General features: G+C 37.2%; 4 protein-coding genes across 10 annotated transcripts in view; 1 reads left to right on the forward strand and 3 right to left on the reverse strand.

Moving 5' to 3' along the window:
- Positions 1 to 7,007, reverse strand: part of LOC115237209 — an 11,433-nt gene extending 4,426 nt beyond the window's left edge. Inside the window, exon 1 of the transcript XR_003884319.1 lies at positions 6,404 to 7,007. The gene's annotated coding sequence lies outside the window, so the exon portion shown is untranslated. The remainder of the gene's footprint in view (positions 1 to 6,403) is intronic.
- On the reverse strand, positions 377 to 3,279 carry LOC115237203 (uricase). 2 transcript variants are annotated; one of them, XM_029810099.1, is made up of 4 exons: positions 2,098 to 3,279; positions 1,299 to 1,894; positions 769 to 1,079; positions 377 to 622 (listed from the first exon to the last, which is right to left on the reverse strand). In XM_029810099.1, the coding sequence occupies exons 2-4, from the start codon at positions 1,729 to 1,731 to the stop codon at positions 452 to 454; spliced, it is 915 nt and encodes a 304-aa protein (XP_029665959.1). In that variant the 5' UTR covers positions 1,732 to 1,894; positions 2,098 to 3,279; the 3' UTR covers positions 377 to 451. The 2 variants fall into 2 exon arrangements, with proteins under 2 accessions (XP_029665959.1, XP_029665958.1); XM_029810098.1 differs by having other exon boundaries at positions 1,299 to 1,714; positions 2,098 to 3,276.
- LOC115237200 (pseudouridine-metabolizing bifunctional protein C1861.05) overlaps positions 4,304 to 22,349 on the forward strand; it is a 26,486-nt gene continuing 8,440 nt past the window's right edge. Inside the window, exons 1-9 of one of the 4 annotated variants that reach the window (XM_029810090.1) lie at positions 4,304 to 5,947; positions 9,601 to 9,963; positions 10,068 to 10,407; positions 10,494 to 10,618; positions 10,809 to 10,868; positions 15,816 to 15,918; positions 16,022 to 16,032; positions 21,679 to 21,884; positions 21,976 to 22,175. In XM_029810090.1, the coding sequence (XP_029665950.1) occupies positions 9,703 to 9,963; positions 10,068 to 10,407; positions 10,494 to 10,618; positions 10,809 to 10,868; positions 15,816 to 15,918; positions 16,022 to 16,032; positions 21,679 to 21,884; positions 21,976 to 22,175 (1,306 nt within the window). In that variant the 5' untranslated portion in view covers positions 4,304 to 5,947; positions 9,601 to 9,702. Of the gene's footprint in view, positions 5,948 to 7,248; positions 7,413 to 8,565; positions 9,098 to 9,600; positions 9,964 to 10,067; positions 10,408 to 10,493; positions 10,619 to 10,808; positions 10,869 to 15,815; positions 15,919 to 16,021; positions 16,033 to 21,678; positions 21,885 to 21,975; positions 22,176 to 22,349 lie in introns of those variants that run through there. The other 3 variants (XM_029810089.1, XM_029810088.1, XM_029810091.1) reach the window with 3 other exon arrangements.
- On the reverse strand, positions 11,009 to 21,932 carry LOC115237202. Of its 3 annotated transcripts, none has more exons than XM_029810097.1 (4): positions 21,912 to 21,932; positions 16,877 to 17,914; positions 16,061 to 16,505; positions 11,009 to 15,619 (listed from the first exon to the last, which is right to left on the reverse strand). In XM_029810097.1, the coding sequence occupies exons 2-4, from the start codon at positions 17,570 to 17,572 to the stop codon at positions 15,315 to 15,317; spliced, it is 1,446 nt and encodes a 481-aa protein (XP_029665957.1). In that variant the 5' UTR covers positions 17,573 to 17,914; positions 21,912 to 21,932; the 3' UTR covers positions 11,009 to 15,314. The 3 variants fall into 3 exon arrangements, with proteins under 3 accessions (XP_029665957.1, XP_029665956.1, XP_029665955.1); XM_029810096.1 differs by lacking the exon at positions 21,912 to 21,932 and adding an exon at positions 19,785 to 21,472; XM_029810095.1 differs by lacking the exon at positions 21,912 to 21,932 and adding an exon at positions 18,924 to 21,472.

Here is a 22,349-nt window from a genome sequence, read left to right on the forward strand (position 1 = left end):
ATATAAAATAACTCAAAAAGTACTTAATGAAAAAATACTTTATTATAGTGTTTTGGAAAGCTTTCGCGATAGGCTACAAGAATATGCAATAAAAAGTAGGCAATTCCATTTAAAAAATTCAATTTGACCTTGATCTGACCTTGGCAACGCCATCCAAGGTCAAACAGCTATTACCATTGAATGCGTCTTTTTAAGCCTTACAACTTTTGTCTGAAATATTTTTCTCTGAAATGCAACGTTTACGAGATATTTGAGTGTATCCAGACTTTTGATACACCCTGTATATTCTACCCAATTGTAAATACCTGACCTGGCTTCATCTGTCACATCGCTGTTAACAGTCTAGGTATAATATATAAAAATCTGTGACAAACACTTTTAGCTTTCAAATGTAATATTATTATATTTAATATTCGTATCTGTTATAGAAGACACTTAATATCATGTGTGGTTATAATCTGGCAGAGAAAGTTTTTCTGTTTAATTGAGCGTAAATAATACCCGACGGCTTATCCACGGGTAGGTAAACCTCTCTGTTTTGTCCTTGTACGAGTTTGGAGAATTTGCTGAAATCCATATCGAAATAATGCTTGTTCGGCATTTGCATCTGGATGCTCTGAATCTGTAAATATTTTATAAATTCCCGTGTATACATAAGGGTATACTGAAGTAAAGTGAGATAATTTAAATCGAATTATTATATAAAATATATTAGATACTGCAATTACGATAAAATACGGTAAATTGTTATTTAAAAATCATATTTACTTGCTTGACTTTATTAAGTATAGACTTTTCCGCGAGGTAAAGCGTATTTTGCACACTGGGCGAGTAAATCCCCGTGTCCGGAGGACCCGCAAAATTTTCCATGATAGAATCCCTCACTGTGTACCACACGTTATCAAAATCTACACCGGTAGCAGTGGAGAATTCCCAGGTAGCCGTTACGACAGTACTGAAAATACGATCGTTCATATCCGGTAACGTCCTGTACTCATCTTGAATGAAATCCGTGAACGAGCTCTGTGTGGTCTTCAATACTCGCAGTCCCTTCAATCCACCGCGAATTAGTGGTGATTCTAAGACCGTATTAATCCCGAAATTTAATCAACGGATTAATTTCTTAATTAAAATTCTTAATTCTCTAATACTTTAATTCTTTAATTTCGCGTGATTATCAAAAGTCTTTTTCCCTCACTTTAATTTTTCGAATCAATCTTATCGGAATATGAACTAAATGAGGCAAGAATTCGACACAAGCACGTGTTCCTTTTTTTTTTTTTTTTTATAATTCATACCATTTTTGAGCTGGCTGACTTGACAAAATCGCGTCGCGGTGGGGCTCATGACGAAGGCGTGATTATGAGGTACTTTGTCAACGTAATGTCTAGTCCACGGATACTCCTCGACGTAGATACTGACTTCCGCTATGTGCTCATACGTGTAGAGAAAGTGAGAGCAAATGAGAAGAGCGAATTCTTCGGGGGATCGAATGCCGTATTTCTTCGCCATGAGATAAACCGTGTTCTTCTGGCTGTCCGTCGCGATGATGTCGTGATTGTCACCATCCTTATAATCCTTCTGAGAGATTAGACGCAAGTGCGTGTCCACTTCGTATTCGCGAATTTCGTGATGTAACGCATCGTCCCGGCGCACATACAACAACTTGATGTTATTCTTACCGTAACCATAAGCGCCTAATTCATAGTCGTCCCTAAACACAAATTCCATTTAGATTTATTTATTATAGTTTATTTTTTTTTTATTTCTCTCTTTCTAATTTATCTTTCTTGACATTAAATTTTTTTTCGTTCCGTGATGCAATGCATTATCTCGATGCATGTAAACAGCTTGCCGTAATCATGTAATTACTTAATTCGTATTTATCTGTATACTAGAAAAAAAGAGCATTTTTTTGAAATTTTACTTGAATCTAATTTTTTTTTTATTAATTTAAATTCTCTGTTTTTCCCAAATTAATTTTTGTATATTGAATTCATCATTTGCGTTTATCTATATATTTAAATTTTTTTTATACGTTAATTATACATATTAAATTTATTTCTTAATTAAATATTTAAAGAAAAGAAACAATACCTTTTTTCATTCTGATAAACGGTGAGATTCGGCTGCACGTCTATTGCGAAACACGACGATTCTCTTTTCGAACTATTAAGCGAATACTCATTGCTATTCTGCATGAGAGAAAGTGTTTCTTTGAGTGGCAACATTTTTGTCGTACACGCTTTTAAATCAACACTGTTGTGTGCTATATGTTAGCGTATATAAGCAAAAAGCAACCCGCCAGAAATCGCAACCCGCTGCAATTTTCCGTCTTTCGATTTTACTGTCGAAACATTGTCCGGCAAAATCCTCTCTTATATAGAATGCGCTTTGCATTTTTTTTTTTTTCACTAACAGACAGATTAGAATTGACCCCATGATCTTGTAATCTCGCAAAGTCAGTACACATCGTCAATAATAATCGGCTATTCGACGGAACACTGAGATAATAAAAACTTAAAAAAAAGACCCCCGCGATTTTGTTATATAGATAATCGTTCGATCGTTTCGTGCGTTATTCTGAGAAGCATTGATCATTCTTATTATAATTACTTGAAAAATCGCGCGTTGAGAAATATATATCGATATGGTGTAATCTCTACGGTTCCCTGAAATTCATGTCAAATCGATAGGATCATCGTATATAAATAGTAAATTGCCAACACGTACGACTCTCGAAAGATATTTATATTAATATCTATTAATAATATTGTTTTCTTTTTATTAATATCAATTGATAATATTTATATAATATTTGCCATGATTATAAAATGTGATTGCTAAAATTCTTTCTTATTAACCGATAAATATTCCTTATTTTACGCACATGCGGAGTAAATTATATCACGAAAATAAACGCAATTGATATTGCGAAAATAACGTACACACAAATAAGAAGTTAAATCAATTATAAATAGTACTCACTCCCTCTCGGGAACCTTCTTGTCGTCTCTTGTTCCTTCATAATAATAGCATGTAATCGCACGCATAAATGTAATTATTTATGTTACACGTATTAGAATACAATAATTAGTATCTTGCAGGACATTAATCAACATGACAACAGTCACGCGCGTTTTACGATACTGCGTTGTAAGAATTACGCGAGATATGTACTCATGTACGTGAATTGGGTTATTTCTATCAGCCTCGAGATGTTTCTCCATTTAATCGACAAATTTTTCTTCACGCGCGTCTTATTTTTCTAGATATAACAATCCCGAAAACATTCAGATTTAATTTGAGTATATATCCGGCATAGATTATTCTCGCGGAAATAGACACAATTAATTTTGACAGGTAATATGAATAATAAATTAAATAAGAAATATAAATAAAAAATTAAATAAGAAATATAAGAATACAATAATCAGTACGACGTTAGTCATACGTGACGTGCATTTTATAACATTGCCATAAAAAAATAAGGCAAGAAAGGTATTATTATTATCTTTAGAAAAATGTTACAAACCACTAGATATCCGCAATATATCACAAATTAATATAAAAGATAAATTTCAGACGGCGGAGACAAATCGAATTAATAGGCTAATTAAAATGCGATGAGCTGCCCAAAAATGTACAATCGAAACTTGTTATTGTAAACATAATATATTAATAACGCAAAAACCCTGCGAAATATACGTATTATTAATACAGGAAAATTGTATTACATGTTTCGAAAAGTAATGAAATGATAACATACTTGTTCGAACGTCGCGACGAGAGTAACAAAGTCACGCGCTTGTAAATAAAACATCGTAAAAAGCGAATACATTGTACGACAGTCAATTTGTTGATATTAAATATAACGTACTACAGAATATTCAACGCGTTATAAAATAAATTAAACGATTTTTGCTTGCTCTAATCATTCGATTTGTGTATTACAACGCGCTCTCAATTCGATAATGATAAATAAATTATATTTAAATCGACAAAACGATTCAAATTGCGATGCAAAATACATATATACATATTAAAATCCAAGCGTCGTTGGAGAAATAATTATCTCGCGTAAATATATCGCAACGAAACGATAATTTGACATTTTTATATCTCTTGTTGTTTCGATCTTTATTTAAAGATGTGTCATATGATTTCATCATTTTCATAAAATCCATATTATTTCGTGATACTTAAATTCTTTTTATAATCCACATTTTTATTTATTTGATTTTTCAAACAGTATAAACATAAAAAATATGTTTTTTTTTTATTTTGATAGCTTTTTACTACTATTGTACAGCCAAAACATTTTAAAAATGTATCGAACGTATCGAAGTCACGTTCATTTATCTAAGCAAGTAATTCGCATATTTATTTATTTAAAATTAAAATCGGAACGATAGAATAGCAATTATAAAACATCAATCAAATTTAGTAATAGAGTTAGAATAATTATTTCAGTAAGATGTAGCGGAACGGACTTTACTACGATCAGTGCGGCATAGTGGGGGAAGCCCTACTCCTACAATGAGACATAGTGGGAGAAGCCCTACTCCATCAATGAGACGTAGAGTGGGGATGTCTCTTACTACGATCATACGGTGTAGTGGGGACGCATTCCATTACGACGAAGGCATTGAGAGGGGAAAGAATCAGGATCGACGCGAAGTTATTATCCTGTCAATAATCGAATTATCGGATATCTTACATTGGGCGCGTATTAATCTTTCTCGTATATTAGCTCGCATATCGTAATGTTAACTCGTATATTAAATTATTTCGTAATCTTAACTCGTGTATTTCTTTTCGTGTATTTATTCATATTTAAAGAAATAATTATTAGATAGATAAATATATAAATAATTATTAGATAGAAAAGAAATAATTATTAGATTATTAATATAGATATCAAATTTGAATAATGACTTATAATTGCTTTTCTATTGCTTCGATTGCAGATGAATACGCAAATTATACGAATTTAAATAAATGACACGCACTCAAAATAAATGTCTTTTGTGCGATAAGTTTCGAATAGAAATCGAAATGGCGATAATAAATCGAGAGATAATAAAGAGATAAATCGTTAGACATAATATCATTTGCGATACATTTACGAGCAATAACTATTTCCGTATCTTACGATGCTTGAATTAGAATAGATATCTTCCGACGCAATTTCGAACTTTGCCAATTTTAATATAAATTTATATCTATCATTATCGAATCGAGAGCGCGTCGTGACGCACGAAGCGAATGATAAGGAGAACAATCGTTTGGCGTTCATTTATTTTGTAACGCGTTAAATATTTCGCGATGTGAATATTTTGTAACGCGTTAAATATTTCACGAAATGACGCACAATGAGTTCGGCGCATACCCATCTCAATGTAACGCGATACATTGTTTACAAACGCCGTGACCTTGTCATTTACGTCGCGACGCTCGAGCGAGCATGTCGTCTCTCTCATCGCTTCTCAAAACGGGATATATTAAATCTTTTCTATATTAATAATACATACTTTTCGCAAGGTTTATTAATATACTATACTTACAGTAACGAGTTTCGGTTGTATAGTATTATATATTATTGGGCAGCTCATCGCATTTTAACTAGCTGATTAATTCGATTTGTCTCCACCATCTAAAATTTATCATTTACATTAATTTGCGATACATAACGGATATCTAATAGATAGTAACTTATTTGTTCTAAAGATAATAATAGTACCTTTCTCGCCTTATTTTTTTATGGCAATGTTGTAAAATGCACGTCACGTATGACTAACGTCGTGCTGATTATTGTATTCTAGTACGCGCAGACGTAAATAATGATAAATTTTCGCGAGTGAGTGTTATGTTAATGCTGTGGAGAACAAGAGGAGGAGAAATCTCCCGATGAAGTATCCTGCTATGGAGCAGCCGTTATGGATGAGTACAATTTATAATTTATTTAATTTCTTATTTATATTTCTCATTTAATTTATTATTTTTAATTTATTATTTATTATTTATTACCTGTCAAAATTAATTGCGTCTATTTCCGCGAGAATAATCTCTGCCGAATATATACTCAAATTAAATCTGAAAGTTTTCGAGATTGTTGTATCAAGAAAAATAGCTTGCGAAGAAAAAATAGCCTGTGAAGAAAAATTTGTCGATTAAATGGGAAAATATATTGAGGCTTATAGATATAACTGTGAATCCATATATATATGATAATATTTCAAAAGCTAAAAACTAAAACTCGTAGAAATTGTCGCTATAATAATGTGTCATTTTTGTTGTATATAATCGCGGTTAAGCGTAATGATTATATATATAATAAACAACATTATTATATGATTTAAACAAATAGTTTGTGGTTTTATAGATTATTTTATAAACTTACCCATTTAAAAATGTTCGATAAAATTGTTGCACGCTTGCACTAATCAATATATTGTACATACATATATTTATGCATAATACGACAGATATTATTCTTTCTCCACACTCCCAAAATTTTTCTCTGCACTTTCAATATTACATGTTTACATGCAGATGATACTTATTCTTGATAATTCAATTTTTCGATAATTTTTATTAATACGTTTGACATAAAATGCTTGGAGAACTGGTCGCACGAAGTTTACTTGATGAAACTGTCAAACATATTTGCAACTGATGGAATTATCACGTATGTGATATATTACATATACACATAATAAGGTAATCAATAATTTTCTCGGCACTCTTCGTATATCACACGATTATTTACAAACAATATTTATCAAATCATAACCTCAAATCGTAATTCAGATATAACGATAAAATAAGTGATATATAATCGTAATATAATTATAACTGTAGCGATATTACGATATACGATATTATAATTATGCAATAGATTGATTCTATTTCTTCGATATTCGTTCGAGTTTTTGATCATGATAAAATCTGTATTGCAAACGTTTAAACACCACTAGTGACCACAAATAGCCGCGCGCGACAAACACAAATAATTAAACTTGTCAACTTCCGATTCCGTTAGGGCGCTGTCGTCCGATTTCGAGCATGAACTATGCGAATCAAATATGGCTGTCACAAAGTGCATCAATCAATCAATAAAGTGTACCATTTGACGCTAGTTTCTATTAAACGCGACATTCTGTATCCTTTAATAGAGACTAGCATTTACGTGATGCACTTTGTGACAGTTGTATTTGATTGAAATTTTGAAATCGAACGACTATGCTTTATTACCGGAAGTTGAGATGTTTATCTGGTCTCTGTACTCATATTTACAATGTGTCGCAAATGGTTATTTGTAGCGTTGGAACATTCGTGGTTTAGATATAATCGAGCATTATGGAAATTGAAGGATTGATTGCTGTTATTATGTAATGTGTAATGCTATGGTAACTATATATTATCATAATTATATTACGGTAAAACATTATAGTCGTAAGAATCGCTTTTGTCTCATCACATCTGTATCACAATTTTGAATTAGAAAGAATAATAAATATTGTTCTCAAGAATGAGGAAATATCGAAAATACATAACATCTCAATGAGCAGATAATATTTTTAAAATGTATTTTTAATATTTATTGTACTTTATACAATTGATTGTAAAAATAATATTATTTATTTAATATGTTTATTAATTATTTATTTTACATGAAATATTTGTTTGAAATAGCAAATGTTAATATAAAAACCTTTTTAATGATTAAAAGGGGATTTTAATAATAATAACTCATTATTTTAATGTTTATAAAAATGTTTCTCAAAAATTTTTAAGAACATTTTCAAAAATATTCTCTGCTCATTGGGATAATGAAATTTATAACAGTAATGCAATTTTGTCAAATGCATTCCACGCGACTTTATATAGCTTAAAAAAAGCATTTTGTTAAACGCATTTAATAAAATAATAAATTAAAAAATAAATTGTAAAATAATAATAATAATAATAATAGAATAATAAATTAAAAAATAAATTGCAAAATAATAATAATAATAATTGAATAATAAATTGTAAAAAATAATAATAATAATAATAGAATAATAAATTAAAAAATAAATTGCAAAATAATAATAATAATAATTGAATAATAAATTGTAAAAGTTCGCTTTTTCTTATTTTTCTTAAATCACATATTTTATATTGGGTTATTCGAAAAAATTGGCACTCTTGGTTTCGCGCTTTTCTTTTCTTGTCTTATATATAAGAAAATAAAAAAAATATATATAATTTAACATCTCTATTATGTGAAATATTGAATATATAATATTAAAAAATAAATAAAAGTGTCATTAGATATATATTTTTTTATTTAAATTAAATATTAGCTAACAGTCATGATGTATGAATATCTAGACACGAATACGCACAAACCAAATACGTTTAATTGCGCACAACTTCATGCGTAAACTTCATGCATTTCCGAACGTCAGTTTATTACGTCAGATATATCTGCGCAGTCTAAATTCGGGTCCAACAACGTGTCGATGTTGTTATTCAAGAAAATCGATGTCGATTCGCGAATATCGGTATTTTTATTGACCGCCATCTAAAAATTGAATAACGGAAGTAACGTAAAACTGTCGAATAAGATCGCAATGAGATAAACTATGTAGTTCGATCGTGACAAGTGTTTTACTAACCGGCACTTGCTCCATCGACACGAGATGCAGTTTATCTCCACTCGCTTCAAATAAAGTTCGGTTATCGATTTGCTTATCTGTCATCCCGTTTATCTCCGAGTTAAAGACGAAAATCCCATATAAAAGACACGCGCGAATAATTTGCCTGTCGTCGCCTGTTCGTCGTCGGTGTCCGCGTTCGTTCTACAAATATGCATCGTATCCGTTTGAACGATCTCGCGGCAAAATTATGGAGGAGATCCAACGCGCCGACGATCCATCGGAGATCAATCGCCGGCCGAAAGTCATTCGTTTATGGATCTGAGGTCACGACAGCCCGAAAAAATGGACTGCCGATCGTGGCACTGGAATCGACGATCGTCACCCACGGCATGCCGTACCCTGATAATTTAAACACCGCGCTTAAAGTCGAAGACGCGGTCAGAAAGCAAGTTCGTATAGCATGCTTGATTTTTTTTTTTTTTTTTTTTTTTTTTTTTTTTTTTTTTTTTTGATTCAGTTATAGGGGGAGATATCCAATATAAAAATTTATAAATACAATTACTTGTTTTTTTTATACTAGCAATAGATATCTTTGTCATTTAAATTAATACTAGTATAAGTTTTATCACACACAGAGAGGCCATCATTTGTCTGCCAAAATATATATGATTATAGATGATACATATATATGATTATAGCATTGTGTTATTTATGGACCAACATTTGCCAACACTTATTCACTTATTCTTTACAAACTGTCTTAGAATTTTGATACTTTTCTGAACAACAATTTTATTTCTTCGAGAAATATAAAATTAGTATCTCTTTAACAAAAATTTGATGAGAGGTTTATTAATAGAATTATCTAATATTGGATATATTATAAATTATATACACTGATACGACTGTAAAAATTAATCCAAGCAACAGTGTTGGCAAATTTTTATTTCAGGGCGCAGTACCTGCAACAATAGGAATCATAGATGGAAAGGTGCATGTTGGTTTAAATAATGAACAGTTGGAGATCCTATCTAAAGCAGACTCTGTAAAGACCATGAAGTGTTCACGTAGGGATATCTGTTTCATTGCATCGAATGGATTAAATGGCGGTACCACTGTCAGTGCCACAATGTTGATTGCGCACGCAGCAGACATTCCAATAATGGCAACAGGTGGTATTGGTGGGGTTCATAGAGGAGCTGATATAACTTTTGATATAAGTACAGATTTGATTGAACTTGGACGTACACCGGTAGCAGTTGTTTGCTCCGGTGTTAAATCTATTTTGGATATTGGCAAGACCTTGGAATATTTGGTAAGTACACGAAAATACATTTATTTCCATATATAACACTTCTTAATATGTTCATTACTTTATTTCCAGAAATTGACATAGAAATGTGGCTTTTATGCTCGTAGGAAACTCAAGGGATACCAGTGATAAAAATTGGCGAAACGCCAGAATTTCCAGCTTTTTATTGTTCCGAGACATTGGATAAAATAAAAGCGCCATATAGAGTTTCCAATGCTAAGGAAGCAGCTGATATTGTGGAGACGCAAAGAGCCCTGGGCATTAACACAGGGATATTATTTGCAGTGTCGATTCCCGAAAAATACACATTGAAGCCTGATATTGTAGATACTGCTATATCTGAAGCTTTAGAAAGAGCCAGTGCCATGCATATAACAGGCAAGCAAGTTACACCATTCCTTCTGAACGAACTCAATAATATTACATGTGGTCAGTCACTTGAAGCAAGTAAGTGAAAAGCTAATAGATTGAAATATAGTAAAATATTATTCTTACGCATATTTAAAACACGCGTTTTTTCAATGATTTTGCAGATATAGCTCTTATAGAAAATAATGCCAAAGTCGCGGCTGAGATTGCTATGAATCTCTGCGAAAGATCTCAAACGACTTGTGTAGAACCTGCACCGGTACGATCGATAATATCGAAGCAAAAACCGGTAAGTTTAGAAGGAAAATAAAATTGATTTTAAAAGGAACTTAAGACACGATGTTGAAAAATTATTTACCAACGTGCCTTATCAAGGCATATCGTATTCAAGGCTAAAGCCATGTTATAAATATATGATTTCACTATCTCTACTGATAACAATACTTGAAATATACTTATACTGAGTCGTCTTATTCCAGGTAGTGATTGGTGGGGCTGTCTTGGACACTGTTGTGCAAGTGAAGGAGTCGAAAATAAACGTAAGTCAAAAACGTCACAATCAAAATTATACTAAATAACCAATTTTTCTTATATTCATATTACATAATATAGTTATAGAACAGTAACAGTATTTATATACAATTACCACCATATTCTTTTTTTTTTTCTTTTTATGTACACTTAATAATATCAAATAATGGGATTTTTCGCGTATTTATATATATATATAGAATAGGGGAGGAGTATGGTGTATATTAACAAACGCTTTATAGAATAGCAAACCTATGAGATATGGCCGTTGCAATACGACGACATATCTCTATGACTTAATTAAATACAGACGCAAGCTTGTTGATACGATATTATGAAAGGTTTATCAACGTAAACGCGCTATTGAGCTCGATTGTAACACTACGTGTAATTATTTAATATTTGTCCTTTTTTCACTAACACAGTCTTCTCACAGATACACTTTCTTTCGCATCGTGTTTCGTCGTCTTTATACAATATTAAAATAATCAAAGCTTTTAAATGTGCATACTTCCAATATCACTCTACAGTTATTCTATGAAATGTCTCATTTATGGCATTACATGCGCAAACAGAAACTGATCGATTCGTCAACAAGCCGTGTGGTTGAGTGATCTTTATACAAACATACCTTCAAACTGAAAGCATTTGACATATATATATCATTTATTATAACGTATAGATTTGTGTGTCAAAGAACAGCATTATTCAATACTAGAAAAGATGATACGCAAGATGTGTAAATTTATATTTGTTTCTACTATCTTTTTCTTTTTATATAAAGAAGATAGCATTTTTGTAAACTATCGTTTTCCATTAATTGATTCGTCGATTTGGAATCTGACGTGCAATGCCATAAATGACTAATTATTCGATCATACCTAATTGTTTGAGATATAATAAATTGGATCTTAAGCAGGCACTATTCAAAGCTCCCTGTCACGTTCACTTTTCTTCAATTTGTATATTACATTTAAATACCAATCCATCTTACAAATCAAAACGCTCGTTTAAACTTTGAAGTCTTTCTTGCAGTGTGATTGTAACATGAAGATATATCACCCAAGTAAAATATAACCACCTAAAATCTTTCGCTCTTTTTTTCTTTTTTTTTTGTGTGTGTAGTAGATGGTACATTAATATGAGAACCGTAGCGAATTTAAATATTTTGTTTTTTTTGTATGTGGTTCAAAGTATAATATAAGTTTCGTACATTTTTTTCGAACGTATTTTTTCATTTGACTAATTAAATAAAAAACGATTAATCTATCTCTTGTATATAACATCTTTATATACATTTAGTGGCAGAGGCTGTGTGTCTGCGAGGTGTAAGCTTTCTGACGTTATTATTAGCTTATTACATTCAACGATAATTCGATGGTCTGATTAAGAAAGAATGATCGGACTTGCGCATTGTCAGTAAACTCTGAAAAGAGGTCGAAGGAATCGACCCTACATCTTACCGCGACAACGCGCAATATTTCACATTGCTAATAATGGCCTAAGAATGTTCAGGCAATCTTTCGAGATTAATAATTACCCTGTTGTCCAGACTAGTGTAATCATACTTGGAAATGTGTGAAACGTCAGATTTCACGATACACATAAATCCAACTGCGACAGACAGATTAACGTAAAGTGTCCCGTTCAGTAGCATGACAGAGACGCGCATGACTTCGAACAGTTAACAGATAATGTCTCGGTTTTTCCTTAAGCAGACGATCGACACGTAGTATTATCTCTATTATATGTCGATATATACAATCTGTCTACTCTATCTCTTTCTCTCTATATGTATCCCTTATCATTGCATCTCCATTAAATGTATAACCCTAAGATTCCTTTAAGCCTAACTAGGAAGCCAATTATTTCGATTTGTTATCCTAAATCTTTATTGATTATAAGATGGATCTCCATTATTGAGGCAAAACAGCCGTACCGATGAGGCGTGCAAAGAGAAACAAATTCGAAAGATGAAAATGAAATAATGTCTGCGTTTATTTTAGCCCAATAATGATGGTCCAATTACAAGGAACAAATCAGTACAAGCTACTTGCATGACGCGTATTTTTTAAATGTATATATGTAAAAGCAATTAGGAATTGTTTAATCATCGTTTACATATTGGAGATATTTCTCTCTCTCTCTCTCTCTCTCTCTCTCTCTCTCTCTCTCTCTCGTTCTCTTTTACTCTTTCTATTATATTATTAACGAAGAAAGTAAATGAATTTTCCTTGTTTAAGGTTTATCCAAATAGATGTACATCCATATAATCGGATAATAGGGGAGGAGAATCAATGTTGCAGTATTTCACAATATTACCTTGTAACTATCATAATTATCCTCAAAGGTCTAAGAATCGTTATAAAGCTTTACGAGTATAGACGCGTGATTCAATAATTTATCAGGCGGCAACGTTCCCGAGAAGCGCAGTTACCTTGTCTAGACAGATACATAGATTGTCTGTATTATTAAAGAGAAACAAATGCGTAAAAAAAGTATAGTTTCAAGTTTCTTTTCGAACAACGAAAGCTGTTGAAGTCTTGAATCGAAAGTTCTTCTTTTGGAGTTTCGACAACATCGATTAGCGTTGGCTAACTAAATTGTCTTCTTTTTGGACGTTGTTTTAATGTAATATAATACGAATTGGAAAGATATCTCAAGAATAACTGAAAAATTGGGAGAGAGATTTTTTAAACATCTTTGCGACATAAAATAGAGAGAAAGAAAATGGAATTGTATCCCCTATTAAGATAACGTGTTTATATCCTAGATAGGATCAAGATTTAGGAGATATCCAATTACTAACTCAAAGTTTTTAATTAATTCGCATATCGATCCGAAGACAACCGAAATGGAAATACGGCGGGAACAAGAACCTCGTGTGCCATTTATAAATGATGATAGTTACTCTCGCGATTGTGATATACTACCAGCATGATACGTATGACTTATTTTCATGAGAAACGACACGATGAACGATATCCGGTACATTGATGACACGATCGATGATGCTTTACTCAGATGGGAAGCGTAAGAAAATCTTACGACTAAAAATAAATCTACAAAAGTAGTTACACCGACCGCGAGGACGGAAGGACATGCATATAAGGTATACACTTGCGAAGAGAGTTCAGGGCAGTTGATGAGCAACTCGCGATATAATTTCGACGCACACAAACACAGCGAAAGTTCACATAGGAAAAGTGGAGTATAAAAGTCAGAAGACTAAAGAAAGTAGTCTCTAACGGTCATTTAAAATTAGTATGTATCTACTCTTTATAACTCTCGATGTCGACGATGACAAAATTAGCTTACGACTGGGAGAATACGAACCGTAAATAGAACTGTTCTTCGACTGTCACGCGGGATGAGTTGCTCGTGAGCCGCTCGTTTAAGGAATCATAGGGCAACGTTCCGAATCAGCCTCGTTCTTTCCGATGGCATAAAATCGATCGAGTTTCATTTTTGCGCGATCTTGGTAAATTCAAACTTCCCTTCGCGAGTTTCGCCTTACAAAACGGAGATACTCTTACTACTGTGTATACGTTTTGATTTGGTCTTTCATTAATGTATAATTCCACCGTGATATCGATTCGTGAATGCTCTTGGTCTCTCATGTGTTTCAGCGTTCAACGCCAACGTCTGTCGCCATGGTCTTTCTTAGTGTTACTATGTTAAGCGCACACTACCGCGAATCGGCAGACTTGAAGGTAAAAGGGGACAAGCTATATAAGAGTAGGGTTGCCATAATAAAATTTTCAAAACTAGAACTTATAGCTCAGAAACCCCGGACATTTCGCTTGCAACCCCGAACGTATACAAAAATGCGAATAGGTTAGCAAGTTGCTTATAAATTATAACAATAAATTAATAATTATTTTAGATCTCATTTTCATTAGTACTTAGAGTAAAAGGAATAAATTAAACATGTTTTTAATTTAAAAGAAGTTTTATTATTAGATTCACGCATAAAAATAAAAAAACAAATGGTTGATAACTTCAATTGTATTGAAGTGATTGAATATGATGTGGTTAATTAAATCTAAAAAGCAGAATATTTATGAATATTCTTAAACCCCAGACATTCATAATTACCCCGGACACATTCGAAAAATCCCCCCGGACGTCCTAAAAAAGAGGACGGTGTCCGGGGAAAAGAGGACGTATGGCAACCCTATATAAGAGACAAGTTATGCAGTGGTTGTCAACCCTTCCACTCTCGCCGATCTAATCGACACAATGATGACGACAGCGTTTCCTCCACCGTCTGTTGGACTCGCGCCAGCCAGTAGCTCGCTGTATGTGTTTTACTTTCTCTTAAGAAAGAAACTAAAACGCCTGAGAGAGTGTGTATATATGTTGTTGTTCTATTTGTATAACGGTATGTCGGCATGCCGCCGATTGCTCCTGTATAGGAAACGATTCGAGGTGTTTAGCCACCATCTCCATAGTCAGGTACGCTTACTCTGACTGCTCGTTACCGTTACGCCTGTGCCCGGGCTGGCGCCATTTGATAGCAGCAATCTGCGATTAAACTCACGCATCTCGTAATTGTTGTTTCCGTTGCTCTTCTCGCGGCCGCCAGCAGCCGTGCAATTGTTGTGGTTGTTGGCCGAAGTAGGCGTTGACTCTTCCAGTATCAGCGCGCAATGGCTGTTGGTGTCGCTGTCGGCGCCGCCATCCTGCAGATTGTTCGCCAGCAAGGGATGCCGGCCGGTATTGCATTCGTCCGATTGCAGCAACAGTGATGCGTTGCCTGGAAACGAGACGATGTTTATTCCCCGAATTAGAGAATAGACTCCTGTAGCCTCTTTCATTGTTGTCTCTTTCTTTTCTCTTCTTCTTTCGTTAGAGTTAGATATATATACTTGGCACGAGACGCTACCGCCTCTGCCAAGTACATATATACTGATTAAGATTGCCATTAATATTCTGCCTCTATTTTGTTATAGATAGCAGTGCTACTCGGCTATCTAGAAGATATTCGAAGTTGCGGATTTTTTAATCCACACATATCCGAGCAGTCGTCTATTAGTACATTGTCACCGAATATAGGTACTCCATTTCAACAACTTGGCTAAGAACTAGAATTTAGATAACGGATCACTAACTTTATTAATCTGATTCGTCGATCTCAAGCGACTCTGCGATCTTACAGGATTTTTGCAGGTGAGAATTACATTAAATTGAAACTTACCGGAAGGCATGACTGCGTTCGGTAGCGTTGTGCGTCTGACGATGCTGCCGTTATTGGCAGTTTCCGGCAGCACCTGGCAGAAGGGTGGTTGTCCGAACGGCGTAGCCGGCGGCGGCGGTTCCCTCAGTAAACGTATCTTCTGTATCATCTCCCGTATCTCATAGCGTAATATTCCGAGGAAGCAGAGCTTGGCGAATGCGATCACGCAAAAGCCCAGGACGAAGAGCAGATCCGCTGTTTTTCTGAGCCAGCGTACGAGCACCTCCTCGCAGCCGCCCCCGTACGGATTCTGGCAGGGTTCACTCGCATTGAGGCTTGGTCCGCAACAAGTCTGCGGCCAGCGGGAGTTTGAGAAGTCCTTGGGTCCAGTTACCCCGCAACACATAAACTCCCGCTGAAGTCGGTCCCACTGCTCGCTGAATCGCGGTTCCTTACCGTAGTCTGCCTGCGGATGCGAGAAATCATCATATTAAGGCTCACAATCTCTCAAATTGAGAAGCGAAAATTCTTTTCTTGCAATCATTACACGTCAAGATAAGTTAATTTTTTTGCATGTCGTCACTCGCTTTTGACAATATAGATTGATTAAATAAAAATCAAAAACTTGTAAATTGTCTTTTATTAGTAAACGAATAATAAACAAATCAATTAATTATTATATAATTGAATTTATATTTGCACATGAAAAGTAAACTTGATGTATATAATGCGAGAAAAAATTTGGAATTTTTCGCTTCTAATGTTCTAATAACCCAATATGCTTGTAACGAAAGTCAAGAGTCTTATCAAGGATATAAATTGAGACGACGCCCGCACCTGCAAACGCAGCTTGAGCGTGGGCCTGAGGTCGGTGCGCATCTTCTCGAAACGAAAAATCCAGGCGACGCCTACTACGGCGTCGCCGAACAGCAGTACTAGCAGCAGTATCCAGTAAAAGTGAAGCAGCCGGGCGCTGAGTCGCCTGGCGGCGATGCAGCCGAGCAGTTGCACCAAGCCTAACTGCGCCGCCAGTGCCAGATAGCCGTAGAGCGCGGTGGGGTCGTAGACACGAGGTACACCCGGCACCACGTATCGACGTGGGTCGCCGGTGAATAAAAGGGTCTCCGACACCGCGGCGGCGAAGCCGACCGCGCTACCAAGCAACACCAGGTTACAGGCGTAGATCCAGAGACGGTAATATCGCATTGCGACGTCGTGACCACCGCCGGCGAGTCGTTGGGACGTCACCGACGACGGCGCCTCGTCGGCGACGCAATCGTGGCTGCTGCTGCTCCTCCGGGCGCCGCCCCTCTTGAAGACGTTATTATTGTTGATATTATTGTTGTTATTGTTATTATTGTTATTGTTGTTATTTGTAGTAGTCGTGGTGTTGGTATCGGTCGAGTGTCGATGCTCCTCACGGTCGTCTAGCAGAAAGAGAAAGGGCGGCTTCGCGCTGCAGTCCTTCGTCGCTGTCTTTTGGCTGTGCGTCGACTGCGGGGTGACTGAACGTTGCAGCAGCATCACCGTCATACTATCGTGCCACCCTGGTGTGCGTGTCCTCGTCGTAAGGATTGTACCCCCGCGAATATGGGGGATTGAGTGGGAGAGACGGGCTAGCGCGTTGCACCGTTAGTGGTGGTCGCCGCCGCGGTACTTACGACGTTAGGGAGGAAGAGGAGGAGGAGGAGGCCAATCCTCTACTTGAAACTGGCGCGAATCACGCGATGCACGTCGTGCTGCATCGCCGCACCGGAAGGTCGTTGGTGATAACGTTCATGGTTCCCCTCGTGTCACGCACACTTTAAATCGTTGTGCACGTTGAGCGCCGTCTTGGACGTCTTGGATGTCTTCCGGTAACCGTGGACGATCTCCCTGCGGACAAATGGAAAACACATAATAAAACGTGTGAAAGAAATGGAGATTTTCGAATAGATATTCTCAGGTCTATCACTTATTACTGTATCATTCGATAATCGAATAGTTAAATTCTCAATCATTGTATCAGAATTCTAAAATTTTCAGATTGATTTGATTTTTGATTCTGGATCCTCTGCACCGTTGTACTTCTCTCTCCCTCCACTTTAACAGGGACACATGGAACGCGGAATTTAACGTTCAACGTGCGTGCATTTGAATCGAAGCCAGAAGTGGGAGAAGGATAGCGTGTGCCTCAGCGGATTGTATTTCTTTCTGACAGTTGTAGCGTGCGATAGGCGATTCTATTTATCGATTTTCCACCGCCTGGCTCTATGTAGCTCCTCTGAGGAGGGACAGAGATAAATCGTGCGAGATAGAGAGAGGATATGCGCCTGAGTGAGTGTATCGGCACGAAGAATCGAGCGATAAAGAAAAACCAGAAAGAGTAACATATCCGATAGTTGCGAAAAAAGATGTACGATTACAAAAAGACAAAGAGATTTAGAGAGAAGCATAATTTACGGTACACTGACCAAGAAACGAAAATATATGAAAGAGACAATGAAAATATATGAAGCAGAACATGAAGAAAGTTACTGTTTTCGAACATGTAACAGATCTTGGGATTGCGAGAGGAGATATGGAACGAGAAGACAACTATCTCGGTGTAAAGACGTTTTATGAGCGGTATCGTCTCGAGATCTCTTCGTCAGGATCGCACCACGGCGATAGAGGAGCTTGACTCGGCCGAAGCGATGCGCCAAAGCGTGCTCCCGTTTCCATGCATCGGCACTCGCGTTGCATGCAGGCCGCTACCACGAGTATATGCTAGTGACGCATTGTAATGAAAACACGGGATCGTTCAAACCCTGCGCGCGCTCTACACCGCTACACGACTACGAAAGAGGAACATATATAGAAGAGAGCGAGCGAGAGAAAGAGAGACATGGAGAGCGCGTGTTACCTTCTTTTTGTTAACGAAGAAATTATTCCCAGTGTCTCGGGCGAGCAGTCAACGTCCTGGCCGGCGTCCAGTACTGCCTACTTTACATAATTCCGCGGAGGAAAAAAAAGGAGAAGAGAGTCACGCGCGGATCGATGTCGCACGCGATGCCGCGTGCGATCTTTTCTCGATGCCGGATGCCGGAGCGAGGGACGAAGCTACTCCACCGCCTTCTACAGGGATGAGTGGACAGACGGACGGACGAGCGTGATAAAAAAAGATTATCGGATAGCCTTTAATTAGATATCGATACGAGTGACATATCGAAGAAGAGGCGCGAAAAGATAGAGAGAAAAAGGACGACGAGAAGAAGCGCGCGCGCGCGCGCACGGACACACACGAGGGAAAGGGTAGGAGAAGGAGGGCGAGGAAAGAGAGAGGGTTAGAAGGTGGTAATGGATGTAGGGAGGGAACGTGGCGTTATGCAATCTTCCTCCCGACCTTCCCGAAGGAATTTATCGTCGCTAGCAACGCTTTGTCCTATTTTCGCCGCAAGCATCGGTTACGCCGTCACTCGAATTCGTCCTTCAATTTTGACAATCGTATAATCGAGCTGATTACGCTGGTTCGTTACATGGATCGCATCGTCGAGGATGCGCGCATCCTTGAACGCGAGCACACTTTGAATCACTTTCTTGGAGAGATGCATCTTTACGCTTCAAGGTTTCAACGCGAAACTGCAATGATCGCGGTCTCTTCACTGGAAGTTCAACTTGCAAAGGAACAAAGAGGATGGCACATTATTAGGGAACATTCCCGCGGTGTAAAGGGATGATACCGTTTGCGTTAACCGCGCTCCGGTTTATAAGATCCATTAAATACCTCTGCATAAGATTCCTCGAGCTGAAAGGCACGCGCGATGTCAAAGAGGAGAGCCTTTCTAGAAGCTCAGTGTCTTTATGATCTGCGTTTTCGACAAAAATTCTTGCCTAGGAAAAATCCTTTCTTCAGAGGAGATTCTTGTCATCAGAGAAAGTCTTTTTCTTCGTTTAGAAGTCTTTCTATTCGAAAGCTGATAAATCTGATTTTTCCAATATGTCTTATGCCACGTAAAACACTCGAAAAGAATCCAAATCTTCACGTTTTGTTATTGACCTCGGATTGCGCCTTCTACGACGCAAATTCTCACATCGCTGATACCTACGTACACGCGGATCGCTGCGTAGGCGCGACCGTTCGCCGAGAACGCGAATCGTTACGACCGGGTGTCGTCAGTCAGGTCGACCGTACGGCGGTCGGGGGGTACACGAGGAACGTAATCGTCGTCGTCGTCGTCTTCGTTTTCGTGTAGTTCGTAGCGCTACTTCCACGGGCATCGCCACGAGAGTCCTCGACAACGTCGTCCACGTCGTTCATGCCAGTCACCCTCTTTTCCTCGTCATGCGTCCTCTCGCAACACCTTTCACCACCAACGTCTCGGCGACGTCTTCGTTTTCCGACTTTTTTTTTTTTACCGGCGTTGATAGTATCCCCTTCGTGTCGTCGTCTCCGTTCTGATCACCGTCCTGATCGCAATCGACACTTGACAAGGCCGCTGCCAGCCGTAGCGCATGTCGCTCGTACGACGCTTCGATGCGCTGACACTCACTGCCACGAATCACGCAGAGTCGAGAGCTTGACCGAGCGTCGCGACGCCACGGCTACGATGCTCGACGCTTCTCGTCCGGCGCATGAGACAATATTATGCGTTACGGGAGGACGCACGCGACTCTCCTCTCCCTCCCTCTCTATCTATATATCTATCTATCTATCTATCTATCTATCTATCTATCTACCTACCTACCTACCCACCCACCTAACTAGCTAGCTAGCTATCTATATCTTATACTCTTTCCATCTTCTCCTATCTATCTCGTCAACGCGGCGCCGAGGATATGCGAACCGGAAGATAGTCGAGGACAGCGCCCGAGATAGGCAACCGGACTAGCGACGAGTGATGGCGTGAGACTCGAGAAGGCGCCGTCGCTTGAGAAATAGACTGATAAAGGGAAGACACGAAGGGAGAGTCCGCAAGGGCGGACAATCACTCTTGGAAAAAGCGAGCTCCGCTTCGGTCTAGGATTTCTCTTTGTAGATCCACGAAATAAATTAATATTCCATGTTATTATTTTGTCGCACAAAAAGGAGTCAATGAAATAACTTGCTTATTTGTAAAATGAATATAGGATCATCTTCAAGGAATATAGTATGTTTAATCGATGAAGTTTGTGTTTGCAAGGGGTGCGCGGATCTTCAACTACAGCGTTGAGTATATAGAAATAGAGTTGAGGTAGAAGAGGTAGAGAGATACAAATGTCATATGTTACCGGACGTGATAGAACTGCGAAAGAGAAAGAGAGAGAAAGAAAGAATGAAAATACATATGCATGAGTTATACATTAGTACAGAGGAATGGGGTGGAGAGAGCGGAAGAGTAAACAGCTTAGCTCTACCACAGGGAGGGTAGGTCTTTGCATTGTCTGTCTCAAGTGCCTGCTGCTCTCAACTACGTACACCCCGAAGCGAATCCTCGACATGTAATTAAATCATTACAGACCAGAGAAATGCGCCTCTTGTTTTCAACTATATTTTTTCGAAGAAATGTTCTCTTCAAAGATGATCTTATTATTTTCCTATTTTTACATTTTCTTCTATGAAAAATATAACTCCAGGAAATTAATTTGTAATCGAATCTACGTCAATTCTGAATGATCCTGAAGAGATTGATTATTTTCAGTACGATGGCAGAACACACGTCGGACAAAGCAGACGCAGTTGCGGCGGAGTTGCTCGAAACGTTGCCGATGCTCTGATCAAGCTCGGTTTGGAGAACACGCGGTTGATATCCGTCGTTGGTAACGACGAGTATGGAAAGGTCATTCTCGAGAGTTTAGGAACCGGCGGCGAAATTGTAAAACGGATGTCGGACATGAACACCGCCAGGTACGAATTATTATAATCTTGCCACACCTTGCTACTCGTTTAACGAGTAATCGGCGATAAGAATTGTCTAACAGATCCGCTAATGTTACAGATTCACGGTGATAGTGGACGTCAACGGTGAATGTCACTTCTGTGTCAGCGAAATGGAATCCTTCACCGCGGTTACCCCGGAGTTGATAAGAGAGTGTCAATCGCATCTCGAAGAAGCTAGTCTTATCGTTCTCGACGGAAACCCCAGATTGGATACCATGCGCTGCGTGCTCGACATCGCGTCGCAAGCGAACGTCCCAGGTGAGTGAAAATTTCTGCAATAATTTACCGCCACTTTATTTACGAAAACGAATATTTTCTCTCTTTATTTATTATTATCTTACATATCTATAAAAGTATTATATATAATTCCAACTCTTTACTTGTACACAGAAGTATTATATATAATATTTATAAAATACATATATATATATA

Source organism: Formica exsecta, unplaced genomic scaffold (assembly GCF_003651465.1).
Source record: "Formica exsecta isolate Colony F162 unplaced genomic scaffold, ASM365146v1 scaffold282, whole genome shotgun sequence".
In the NCBI taxonomy this organism is placed as follows: domain Eukaryota; kingdom Metazoa; phylum Arthropoda; class Insecta; order Hymenoptera; family Formicidae; genus Formica; species Formica exsecta.

Bases quoted from the DNA above. Each gene is read 5' to 3' on its own strand.
- LOC115237203 (XM_029810098.1), bottom strand. From the start codon at position 2,231: ATGTTGCCACTCAAAGAAACACTTTCTCTCATGCAGAATAGCAATGAG. The intron at 1,715-2,097 runs GTATTGTTTCTT...ATTTGTGTTTAG, and splicing joins GTTTATCAGAATGAAAAAAG to GGACGACTATGAATTAGGCG. The intron at 1,080-1,298 runs GTATGAATTATA...ATACGGTCTTAG, and splicing joins AGTCAGCCAGCTCAAAAATG to AATCACCACTAATTCGCGGT.
- LOC115237202 (XM_029810097.1), bottom strand. From the start codon at position 17,572: ATGACGGTGATGCTGCTGCAACGTTCAGTCACCCCGCAGTCGACGCAC. The intron at 16,506-16,876 runs GTGCGGGCGTCG...TCGCATCCGCAG, and splicing joins CGCTCAAGCTGCGTTTGCAG to GCAGACTACGGTAAGGAACC. The intron at 15,620-16,060 runs GTAAGTTTCAAT...TCTCGTTTCCAG, and splicing joins GAACGCAGTCATGCCTTCCG to GCAACGCATCACTGTTGCTG.